We start from the raw sequence: 13,661 nt of genomic DNA on the forward strand, positions 1-13,661 counted from the left end.
TCCACACCACAGCACTGAGACTGTACTTATCAAAGTTTTAAATAACATACATCTGAATAATGATGCTTCCAAAACCTCAGTCATAGTACTTCTCAGTGCTGCCTTTGATACAGTTGATCATGGCATACTTCTTGACAGACTGGAAAAGAGGGTGGAACATAATGGCACTGTACTACACTGGTTCAAATCCTATTTACAAGATAGAGACTACTTTGTGTCAATTGGTGAGCATGTGTCTGATTGAAAAAAGATTATGTGTGTGGGGTGCCACAAGGGTCCATTCTTGGACCACTTCTTTTGAATATCTACATGTTGCCCCGAGCTCAGATTATGGAGCATCATAATATTTCTTATCATACTTATGCAGATAATACACAACTTTATATTTCTGTGTCATCACATGACTACAGTCCCTTACTTTCACTGAGTAAGTGTATTCATCAAATCAATGAGTGGATGTGCCAGAATTTTCTTCAGCTTAATGCAGATAAGACAGAGGTGATTGCATTTGGCCCCAAAAATGAAAGGTCAAAGATCAGTGCTCACCTAATTACACCAATCTTGGTGTAATTATTGATTATGACCTGAATTTTAACAACAATTAAAATTTAAAGGTCATTATCAAATCAGCCTACTACCACCTGAAAAATATAACCAAAATTAAGGGATGTCTGTCTAAAGAAGACATGGAAAAAGTTGTTCATGCATTTTCAGTAGGTTGGACTATTGCAATGGAGTCTTTACTGGCCTAAACAAAAAAACAATTAAGCAACTACAGCTGATTCAAAATGCTGCTGCACGAGTCCTTCCAAACACCAGAAAAATGGACCTTATCACACCAGTCCTCGGATCACTACATTGGCTTCCTGTGAGTCAAAGAATAGACTTTAAAATCTTACTGTTGGTGTACAAAGCATTTAATGGTCTAGGACCAAAATATATTTTAGATCTATTAACTTCATATGAAGTATCTAGACCTCTCAGGTCATCAGGGACAGGTCTATTGTGTGTTCCCAGAATCAGAACCAAACAAAGTGAAGCAGCTTTCACTTATTATGCTCCTCACCTGTGGAACATTCTCCCTGCACACCTGAGGTCTGCACCAACTGTCAGTTCATTTAAATTAGGGTTGAAAACATTATTATTTGCTACAGCTTTTACTTAAATAGACCTGCTCAATGATTTTAATCATTCTAAATGCAAAATTATTGTCTTTTACTGGTTTCTGTTTTTAATTTTCCTTTAAATGTATTTTATTTTCATTTTTCTACTCTCTTCTAATTTCTTTCTTTCTTTGAAATGTATGATTTTAATGTATTTTTATGCTTCTGTAAAGCACTTTGAATTGCCTGGTGTATGAATTGTGCAATACAAATAAATTTGCCTTGCCAAGAACATTGAGCAGGGAGCCAAGATGTTTCTGCTCCATATTACACTGATAAAAATACAGGGCTTGATCTACTTAAAAAAAGTAAGCCAATTTTTTTGCATCATTTTATCACGTAGTTCAAACATAAGTAGTCTTTGTTTGTACAACATTCATTTTGCAAGTAAGTCAATTTACTTTTGCAAACGAAGTCAACTCAATTATGGTAAGTTGACTTCACTTGCAAAAGTAAGTTGCCTTAACTTGTAAATGTGAGTTGTCTTTACTAGCAAAAGTGAGTTGACTTTACTAGCAAATGTAAGTTTACATGACTTGCAAAATTAATGTTGTACATACAAAGACAACTCTGGCTTGATCTATGGGATAAAATGATGCAAAAAGTTGCCTTACTTTTTCTCAGTAGATAAAACATGATATATCTTTATTACAGTGAGCTACTTAAATCAAGTATGTGATCTATGTGTTGGTCAATCTGTCCAATGTAAAAATTGTCATTTTTGCCTCATGGTGCAAGAAAAAAATGACATAACAAAATTAAGAGGGTAAATTCCGTGGTACACTCAGCAAATTGTGTGAACGTTGCACTAGAGGAAAGGTCAGAGGGTCAACACAATCAAGAGGTCATAAGTCACCAAAATTGACATATTTTATTGCAAATTCTCAAAAAATTGTCATACATCTCATACATGAACTGCCATTGAACTGGGCATGGGATGAGACCCCATCAAAAGACCTTAAAGGTTTGAACATCCTAATCAAATGACGGCTAAATTCAAAATCTGAACAATATATTGGTTGCACAAAAAACACCAAATCCAATTCAAAGCATAAAAATGTAAATTGAAGAAGCATGGGGGAAAACCTGAGAAGATGCAATGTAAAACTGATAACTAAATCGTGACAAGAGGGAGCTCACTCAAAACCTCTAGCAATGTCTGTATGACTTTTATGCACGTAAACTGACCTTGAGATCATGGGCTTTGGACGACAACTTTTGGTTGACATCCTCCAGCTCTAGGAAGATCTTCTGAAAAACCTCAAAGGTGTATTTCAGTTTTCCTGTTGTCCTATGAAAAAAGAAATGAGATCATGCTAAGTACAGACATCAGAAAGGTAATACATATAACTAACTATTTAACTGTTGTGCAATAAGTACATATCTCATTTAACACGTCAAGAGTTTCATCAAGTTTCTTCCCAACAGTGCCTCCCTTCCTCCTGTAGAGGCTTAACAGTCTGGGCGCGTATTGGTCCAACTTCCCCAGGAATGTGGATTGCAGTGGCTTCAGTGTGATCCTCTGGAATTCCTCCTCGATCTGCAAAAGATGTCAGACGAGAGATGGAGAAACATCATGAGATATAGAAAAAAAAGAATTACAGAGACACGGAGCAACAAAAACAGAACACTAAGGGTGAATCCCATTTCTCTTTTCTACCCCTACCCCTTAGCCCTACCCCTTGTCCCTTGCCCCTTGAAACGGAGTGCCAAGGGGTAGGGCCGAAAGTCAACCCCTCCGAATTGGGACACCCCTTCGACAATTGCGTACGTCATCAGTAGTCGCCGCTGCCTCTTACGTAGGCAGATGCGACAAGCTAATGCTACCGTCACATTCGATTTGTGTATGACATTCCTGCATGTTGTATCCCACAACGCTATCAATGTAACTGAATACCAGCAGCGAGGTTGCCAAAGTTATTATTGATAACGTTATCACTGTAGATTATCATCAGGGCTGCCCACAGAGCACCGCTAGTGGCATTCAGCCTGGCAACGGTAACCACGTAACTGAAGCCTCGAGTACTATCGATTTTTTTCGGGTTTTTTTTTTTACGAGGAAAATGACCACTACACATTGAAACAACGTTAAAATAGACAATAAAGTGGTTTTCGTACATTTTAAAACTTCATTCATGGAGAAAATACCGGTCTTGCAAGGCATTCTGAGAAATCTGTTGTACCCCTCCGTTTGGAGTGTGCCTCGGAAAAATCTCCGTTTGGAGGGGTACATAGCCCTACCACTTCCCCCTACCCCTCCGTCATAATGGGAATTGGGACACCCCTACCCCTCCACGTGAACGCGCAAAACGGAGGGGTAGGGCCAAGGGGGAGGGCCAAGGGGTGAAATGGGATTCAGCCTAAGGCTACACTGAAAGCAACACTTAAGTGGTCACGCGTTTTGCAAGGAGTGTTCCACAGGCAATCAGGGTTAAATCTTATCCTTCAGTTTCATTAGGTAGGAATACTGTTCATCCCCGCCCCACCACAGGTAATCAGGTAAGTTTAGCTTTTATTCTGACAGTCTCATCAGGTTTTTTCCACAGGTAATCAGGTAAGTTTAGCTTTTTTTCTGACAGTCTCATCAGGTGTTTTCCACAGGGAATCAGAGAGGTTTCATCAGGTAAACATCATCTCCATATGTTTTCACAGGTAAAGCAGGCAATATTTTATTTTGGCTGAAGACTTTGAAACTTTACCATTACCACCTCTATTGGAGAAGACACAATTAAAATGTACAACATACCTGGGAAGGCCCAAACAGGGCATGTCATCGAGTTTTGAAGTCAATCACAGCTGGTTTATTGAGGATGACATCATTTCGACGCAGTGAAAAGTTTTTTACCATCTTCTCATTGATGATGTTGGTGTTGTCCATCTTTTGTACTCATAGAGAAGCTCTACTCTCTTCTTTTCAAGGGTTTCATCAGTTTCACCTTGAGGATGAAGTGGGAGTTACTTAGTTTATAAACTTATCAGTCATAAACAAATCACATGTGCCATCTCGCGTTACATTTGTAAAGGCATGGCTCCCGTGTATGTAGTTGAGAAGGACGGCTTTCGAGACCTCGTCGAAGTCCTTGATCCGAGGTACGTTATGCCCGGTCGTAGGCACTTCAGTAAAGTCGAGTTGCCTCGCTTATATGACGCATACCGGGCCAAAGTACATTAAGATGTTTGCAGTGTGGTACATTATGCCTTGACTACTGACCTGTGGACAAGCAGAGCTATGCAGCCCTACATGAGAATAACCATCCATTTCATCAGCAAAGACTGGACCCTCTGTGCTCGCTGTTTACAGACTGCGTACTTTCCAGGGGCCTCATTTATAAAACTTGCTTACGCACAAAACGGGGCTTGAAAGTTACGTACACAACTTCCTACACAAAGGTTATGGTTTATAAAAAAATAAACTTAGCGTGAGAATGTGCGCACCGGTACGCCAACTTTGATGCTTGCGTACGAACATTTTGGAGACAGGGGGAACTGGCGGTGCAGATGGTGAGGTGGTGAATTGAAGCCAGATTTATCTTATACATTTAATGTCATCACATATTAGACTTACAGACCGGCGTAATCATAAACACCCAAGTCTGCAGTGTTATAGATGTGTTACTTTAGTGAGCCATTAGGCCTACTACTGTATGCACTATGTTCATATATCATATTTCCATCTTCAAATGATACAGAGCGGTGGATGGCACTGATGGATTAGTATTAATTGTGACAAGGTGTGTAACTATCATTCAATTTTCTGAGTAAGCATATAAATAGTGCAGTGACGCTCATGAGTAATGCTGCACAATGGATGCGCTGGCACTGCTGGAAGATCACGCAAATGGTAGGATCAGGATGGAGAGAAGTTTTAGGGACCATGGAGATTTCCTGGCCCATGATGATGACTGGCTAATAAGCCGATTTAGATTCCCTAGAGCCGTGCTCTTGGATCTATGTGCTGAACTGGGCCCAGTGTTAGATAGACCCACCGCCGGAACAGCACCATCCCGTACCAAGGATCGAGGCTATCTTGGTGTCCAGCGGTGTGGGCTCGGGTGCACCCTTGCCCCCACCAGTAGCAAATGCGCTTTGACGGTGCCATGCCACTTTCTTCTCGGCCTCCGCCTTCACATCCGACCACTTCTTTTTAATTTCTGCAACAGATCGCTTTGTGGCACTGGAACTATTCACTGCAGTGACGAAGTGCTGCCACTCATTTTTTTTTTTTTAAATTTTATTCGTGACGCCATTACTGTGACCACCAAACAAAATATCATTTCTGGCCTCCACCTCACCCACAAGCACCTATATATATATATATATATATACACACACACACACGCACAATTATATATTACTGTTTTATTACACTGTTCTGTCTGCTGTAGTAATTCCAAGTGACCCCTAATTAAGTATTCATCTATCTAGGTCTGAGAGATACACTGGACTCCAGTGAACTTGTGCATTCCTGCTACTAGTTAGGGTTAGGGTTAGGTTGGTTGGTCATCTGAAAGGGCCTTCAGTGCGAGTGGGAACATCATCACATGTAAGAGGTCATGTCTTAAGCCAAACACAGTTGACCAACTTGTCTTCCTTGTACTCAACCTATAAATTTGACAGAAACATATCTACTTCCACAAAGTAGCCTTTTATGTTTGCACTTTTATTCATGGTTAATGCCTTAAACAGAGTTCTGTTCAACCCTGATGTTTACTTTAGACACTTTGCACTACAAGGTTACAGAATTCAGAAAGTTGAAAAATAATTTGTGTTTATTTTTTATAGCTGAACTTTTGTGCAAAAATCTGTTTTTCTTCTCAGAAACTTGAAACTGTTGTGCACTTTAAAAAAATGTCAAAAATAGAGTTTATTTTGACAATTCAGTTTAAATAACTGTATGATTTTGAAAAAAATGTGAAGGCTACTGTACCTCAGCCACAGCTGTTTTCATATGCTACATTTATATTGCTGCACTAAAACATATGTTTCTCATTTGTGACAGTTCAGTTAAATGTCACTTCAAAATAAAGTTGGGGAAAAGTAAGCAATGAAATTTTTGTCAAACTTTTCAGAGAATAACTGAATACATACTTTATTGTGGTATATCGTGATATATATTGTTATCGTGATATAAAATAATCCATATCGTGATATATGATTTTTTTTCCATATCGCCCAGCATTACCCTGTCACATGACTATCCAAATCCAAATATAGTCATGTATAGCCACTTTATGTCTGTTACCCAGGAAGGACATTTGAGAATCCAAAAATGGAGACAAAAGTATTTCTTGAATAAAAATGTAAATGAGTTAGTGTTAGTGTTGTTACTATACTTGTAGGTGTCATTCCAAACATCAACACAATTATGCCCCGGTACATTTATGCTTTTATTAACATTTTTGACGTTTTTAGCATAATTTTGTGCTTAGATTTTTAGCCCGGACGTTATCCAGGAAGGACAATTTTGTACTTTTGAGCTGAATAGCTCCTTAAATTTTAATTTTCTTATACTAAATACTCATATGAGTAAGTAAAGTGGCAAGAGTTGAGTAACAAAATGTAGTGTTTTTTTATATATATATTTCTAACATTATAAACATGCCTCGGACACCAGAATTGACATGCCACGTCTTTGACCCATATACCATCCATCCACTATCCATATCCATATAGACCTTTCTCAGGTACCAGACTGGAAAACTAATTATATTTCACTAATATGTCATAATCGCTATTCATCCAAATATAACTGTTTTTGGCTCATTTTGAAAATTCGCCCTGACCTCTTTACATTTTCCCATTCAAATAAGACTATACAACAGAAACGAAGTTTGACTCCAAATGCAGCAGATTTCTAATAAAAAATATGCAAAGATATTTGAAATATATATTACTATTATATACTATCTACTACTCTCTTACTAATATATGTGTGTGTGTGTGTGTGTGTGTGTGTGTAGTTATGTGTGTGGTGTCAAACTAAGGGAAAACAAACAAAAAAAACCAACAAACAAACCTGTTTCACAGTATGCATCCACGCGTAAGGTGAGAAACACAGCTGACGCTAGGAAGTAACCACAAAGATAGTACATGGTAAAAAGAGCGCACACTTCACTCAAGAAGCCCCTTCGTCTTTAGGTAAACAAGACCTTCACAATGAATTTCAGACTAACTACCTAGCTAACTAGCAGCGTTTTATCGAGCTGGAATATATTATTTGTGTTTCGTTTGGGTGGCAATGCTTGGTATTTGCATTTAGCTGAGTTTCTCTTCTCATGTAATGATTGGTGCTACCTCGCGAGCGAGCACAGAGATCATCTTGGCAGCACGCATCTCACGCTACCCTCTGTGTAGTATGCTATCGTATTTGGGAACTCTGACATCGGTGCCGTCTATAACCTGCGGCTGGGCTCGCTCTGCCCGCTGCTGCGGTTCAGCGGCTAACAAGCAGAGCTAATTTAACAGTCTAAAGCCACCGCTGTGACCAAAAACTGGCCACCCGTCTATGTCCTGGTGTGGCCACATCCAGACATACACGGCCGACTTAAAGCTAAAACCCCTCGGTAACGGCTAACACTGGTGTGTTCTGCATGCAGCCGAAAACGCAGCACCTGGCGCCGTCGGATTGACGTTACGTGGAAGAAAAAAACACATCCCTGTTCACTTCAAATTACATTTGAAGCAAGTATTTTAAAACTTGCTAACATTAGTTTCAAGTCACACAAGAAGTCTTTTGAAGCCACTTGCTATTGTTAATTACAAATCACATCAAGACCCTCCAGTTATCTTATTCATTTCTACAATATAAAACCTGAAAGACTGTAGTAATTAACAAACTATATCACTAACATCAACTTAATTCTTACCGTAAAATTCAGTCTCCGACTGAAAAAAATCAAAATGACTTGTGTTTTGAACAAATGTAGAGTAATTCACAAATTGATATACTCGTGTCAAGAGACAAACTTTGTTTTTTATTGTTATTGTCACAAGCTTAATTATGTCACAACTACATATTCTTAGATTTACTTTTTTCAGTGTAGTTTTCTGGTCAGCCAGGTATAATAATACCTCACTAATTAATGCCTGAGGTGGGACATTAACACAGACCACAATAAAGGAAGACAACTCCTTCGGTTAGTAAAATAGTTTACAATGTATGAAAATAGTTGGGAGTATGGTGTGGAGTGCATGATTTCTTTTACCTCTTAGGACCTGGCGTCCACATATGTGGACATGACATTTTGGGTTTTCTAAACCACAATACTAAATTTTGCTCTGCAAGGCCTGATGTCCACATAAGAGGTGATTATGCTGCTTATATATATATATATATATATATATATATATATATATATATATATATATATATATATATATATATATATATATATATATATATATACTGATTATTGTTTTTACACTCATCAAGCCCCAATCAGCCCAGATAGCAAAGAGAAATTAAAAATGCATGCCATGCAAGAGTTCGGGTCTTAGGAGGTTAACACTGTGACATGTGAAACTCCTGTTCTCTCTCTGCATGTTACCCTGGGGGCATGTGATCTGCAGGCATTATACAGCCTCTATTACTACCAAGATGAACTATTTGACAAGACACCTCGGAAATCAGGTTGATGTTGATTTTTTTTTTTTTTTTTCAGAATTGTATCCCCAATAGTTAAATTGATGACTTTTTTTTTTTTTTTTTTCTTTTTTTCAATTTTGTGACATCTTTCTGTCTCTGCCTTCCTGGTTCAGCAGCCAGTGGACAGTGGGAAACTACTTGCATCTGGTTAGTTTAAGCCTCCGCCTGCTTAGCTGGCTTTCTTGTGAACACCTTCGTTCTCTCCTCCTCCCAGGCCTCCACCATCTAAACAGTATAGGAGTTCTTGTTTTGTTTGCACGCATAACACATACTTCTTTCATTCACACATTGCATTCATTACTGACCTTGCTGACTAACATTGTTATTTTATTTTGAAAGTTGACATCAAAGGGCTCTATTTTTGACTCTGCTGCTGGCGCAGTGCAGGCGCAGCGCAAAGTCAGGTCCGCTGCGCCAATGGGGCGAGGCGGCGCAGACTTTGGTATTTTCGTGCACTGCGCTGCCGGCGCATCTCCTCCCCCTTCTCATCTCAGTCCCACCCAGCGGTGCAACTCGGAAAGAGGGAGGGGAGAAGGCATGGAGTGGGTTTGACACAGCCGAGTCAAATTTTCACCAATCACAGCAGCTCCTCGCCTCACCTTTAAGAATGCCGCTGGCAAGGTGCATGGCAAGGATGACTGATGTGGTCAGATGAGACACAGATCAAAATATATAAATTTAGGTCTGACAAAAATGTATAAATGTATGTGCTGACTGTGCTGCATTGAATTGCGGCTGTTGCTAACTGACTGTGAGGTGTTGGTGACGTGAGCGCACTTTTCCGCCGGTTTATGAAAATCCGCTTGCCTGGCGGTGTGCCGCTGGCGCACAGAGTTGACCAGGTCTGGGGTGGCCAGCTTTCAGCGCACTTTTATGCCGCCAGCGCAGACCAAAATGGTCAAAAATCCCAATGCACCGGCTCATTATGCCAACACCTCCCCCCTACTGCATCACAACGCCCATCCTAGCACACCTCTGTATGCCTCATTTTACAAAAATACCAAGTGTGCCATGCGCCGGCCTGCGCTGCTTGAAAATACCACTGCACCGATGGCGCAGCCTGCACTGCGCTGGCGGCAGAGTCAAAAATGGAGCCCAAAGTCTCATTTTAGAAGCTTGATTACAATGAAGAACCACTGAACCACAAAAAGCAACCATGAAGAAATATTTTCTCTGCATTGAAAATGTTAGTGATGTTAGTAACCTGAGAACATTGTTGGCCACAAAAATGCAGATGGAATTTCTTCTCACCACATTCTCTCTTTACAGAATGTTGGAATCACAGGAGTCGGCCTCCAGTATCTTAAATGTGACAATCAGTTTGATAGATTTTCTGAACCAGGGGTAAAAAAAGGCATAGATCACAGGGTTTAGACAGGAGTTAAAATAGAAGAGACATATTACAAAGGCAGCAGATGAAGCGTTGAGCATGGTGTCCTGGCCTGTAAGTGCAACACAAAAATATGGGCAGACACATATCAGAAACACAACTACAACAACACCAAGAGTAGTGGCTGCTTTCAGCTCAGATTTCTTCGCAGTCACTTTCACTGAACATTGGACAGTAACAGTTGCAATGTGGGACTGCATGGCACGAGCCTGAGACACAGCCACCACAAATACTCTCATGTACAGAACTATAATGACAGTGACAGGACCAATAAAGGACAAAAACAGATCAACAAGTCCTGCTACATAATCAATAACAATCACACACTCTCCAATGCAGGAGTTATACTTGCCTGGTTGTTCCAGGTTATCCTTCAGCAGCAGTATGTGACAGAGAGTGGAACACATCCAACATAAAGAAACACAGATTTGAACTCTTTCTTGATTGACTTTGATGGAGTAATGTAGAGGATCGCAAATAGCCACATAGCGGTCAACTGATATGAGCACCATAGTTCCTATTGAGGCAGAGGTAATAATATAGTCGAAAACATAATACCCAGCACACATGAGGTCACCCAAAAACCAGCAGCCATCTATAAGGACAATTTGAAACAACATGAGGAGGCCCACGAAGAAATCAGAGACAGCCAGAGAGAGGAGGAGGAGGTTGGTGGGTGTTTGGAGCTGCCTAGAGAGATAAGAGGGCAATATATTCATCACTATTTGTACTGTTATTTATTACAGCAGATAAAAGCCATCACTAAAACACAAATACACTATTTAGAAACATGACATTTTTTCTTCACATTCTAAGAGTCCATCACATCTTTCTCTCCTGGTACCAGTGGCATGAAAATAATATGGTAAAGTGTTTACTTACTTGAAGTGTGAGATGGAGATGATGACCAGCAGGTTGAGAGTCACAGTGAGGAGAGAGATGGAGGACAGTAAGATGTAAGTGAGCATGGATAAAGAGTGAGGTTGCATGGTCTTCCTGCAAGAGGAGTTGAGGAGTTGTGGAAAGCAGAGTTCAGCTTCTTCAAGGGTTTTCATCATTAGAAAGAGAAGATATGGAGCTGGTGAGCTCTCTCAGTTTTCTGCCTGAAGTGACTGAACATTTCTGTTTTATAACTCTGCCTTTCCTTTTCCATCTATTGCATCTGCCCCTCCCTTATGCAGCTTTCTTGTCTCCATGGTACTCTGTGTTGGGGAACAGCAAAGTTCAGCATGTTTTGGAGCCAGCTTTAGATTTCAAGTGTAAACTACTATATACGGATCCTAGTTATTCTGCCTGCTTGCATTTACTTTTGAAAGTAAGTCATATCCTATTCTTGTGTTTGCACTCAAAAAATTAAATACAATCTGAAGATAAAAACCTGATGCACATTCTTACCTGAGATGAGTCCCAACAGTACAGAAATCATAATTCATGTGTGCAGCCTTGCTAGTGGGCTGAAGGGACAGCACTGGCACTTTTCTCTAATTCTGTTTCCAGGTTGGGAGGCCACACAGCAAGAACTCATTGCAGAATCCCAGACATTTGTGACCATCTGAAAATTCTGAGATGTTTATTTATTTATCAAATGAACTTTCATTTTTATAGCTTTGAGGCATGTCGAGAAATACTGCGCATTTAGTGTGCACAATTCAATTCAATTCCATTTTATTTGTATAGCGCCAAATCACAACAAAAGTTGTCTCAGGACACTTTCCATATAGAGCTGGTACAGGCCGAGCTCTTCATGAGCAAGCACTTGGCGACAGTGGCGAGGGAAAAACTTCCTTTTAAGTGGCAGAAACCTCGGGCAGAACCAGACTCTGGGTGGGCGGCCATTTGCCTCGACCGGTTGGGTTAGAGAGGGAGAGTGGGAGAGAGAGTGAGACAGACAGAGAGAGACAGACAGAAATGCAGTCAGAGAGAGAGAGAGAGACAGAGAGAGAGAGAGACAGACAGACATGCAGTCACAGTAACCGTGACAGTGGATGTAATAACAGTAGTAGCAGTTGCAGTGGATGTCAGGCAGGGCCATGGGAACATGCAAGACAACAAAGCACAGAGACTCCAGGGAAGGAGCTAAGTTGGTAACACGCCATGGTAGGACATGAAAGCGTGCAAATGGAGAGGGAGAGAAAGACAGAGGAGCTCGTCGTATCTTTGGATGTCCCCCGACAGTCTAATCCTATAGCAGCATAACTCGGGGCTGGTCCAGGACAAGCCTGAGCCAGCCCTAACTATAAGCTTTATCAAAAAGAAAAGTTTTAAGCCTACTCTTAAATGTAGAGACAGTGTCTGCCTCCCGGACAAAGACTGGAAGATGGTTCCACAGGAGAGGAGCTTGATAGCTAAATGCTCTGACTCCTGTTCTGCTTTTTGAGACTTTAGGAACCATAAGTAGACCTGCATTCTGAGAACGCAGTGTTCGAGTAGGGCAATAAGGTACTATGAGCTCTTTAAGATAAGAAGGTGCCTGGCCATTTATGGCTTTGTAAGTAAGGAGGAGAATTTTAAACTCTATTCTAAACTTTACAGGGAGCCAGTGCAAAGTGGCGAGTATTAGAGAAATATGATCTCTCTTCCTGGTTTTTGTCAGAACACGTGCTGCAGCGTTCTGGAGCAACTGGAGAATATTCCACAACGAATTTGGGCAGCCTGATAGTAAAGAATTGCAATAATCCAGCCTGGAAGTTGCATGGACTAGTTTTTCTGCATCATTTTGAGACAAAATATGCCTGCTTTTTGCAATATTATGTAGGTGAAAAAAGGCAGTCCTTGAAATTTGTTTTACATGGGAGTGAAAGGACATGTCCTGGTCAAAGAAATTCTTTACAGATTCTTTACAGTGGTGCTGGAGGCCAGCGCAATGCCATCCATAAATGCTATGTCATCAGAAAGTGACTTTCTAAGATGTTTAGGGCCTACTACTATAACTTCAGTTTTGTCTGAGTTTAGCATCAGAAAATTGTAGGTCATCCAGGTCTTTATGTCCTGAAGACATGCTTGTAGTCTTGTTAACTGACTGGTTTCCTCTGGCTTCATTGATACATATACAGTGCTGTGAAAAAGTATTTGCCCCCTACTGTATTTCTACTGTTTTTTACTTTTGCTTTTTTGTCACACTTAAAAGTTTTAGACCATTGAAGAAACTTTAATTTAATAAAAAGACACTGAGAGTGAACATAAATAGCAGCGATTAAATGATAATTCAATGTATTAAAAATAATTCAAAACCAAAATCATCAGTGTGAAAATGTAATTGCCCCCTTAACTTAATAACTGGTTGTGCCACCTTTTGCTGCAACAACTGCAATCAAGCGTTTGCGATAACTTGCAATGAGTCTTTCACATCGCTCTGGAGGAATTTTGGCCCACTCTTCTTTGCAGCACTGATTTAATTCAGCCACATTGGATGGTTTTCGAGCATGAACAGCTAGCTTAAGGTCATGCCACAGCATCTCGATCC

The 13,661-nt window shown here is 40.3% G+C and overlaps 1 protein-coding gene across 1 annotated transcript; it reads right to left on the reverse strand.

Annotated features, from left to right (window-relative positions):
• Positions 1–10,071: 10,071 nt before the first annotated feature.
• Positions 10,072–11,253, reverse strand: LOC139340454 (trace amine-associated receptor 13c-like). Its single transcript, XM_070976291.1, has 2 exons — positions 11,081–11,253; positions 10,072–10,888 (listed from the first exon to the last, which is right to left on the reverse strand). The coding sequence occupies exons 1-2, from the start codon at positions 11,251–11,253 to the stop codon at positions 10,072–10,074; spliced, it is 990 nt and encodes a 329-aa protein (XP_070832392.1).
• Positions 11,254–13,661: the final 2,408 nt, after the last annotated feature.

This window comes from Chaetodon trifascialis, chromosome 12 (assembly GCF_039877785.1).
Source record: "Chaetodon trifascialis isolate fChaTrf1 chromosome 12, fChaTrf1.hap1, whole genome shotgun sequence".
NCBI classification, from domain to species: Eukaryota; Metazoa; Chordata; class Actinopteri; order Chaetodontiformes; family Chaetodontidae; genus Chaetodon; species Chaetodon trifascialis.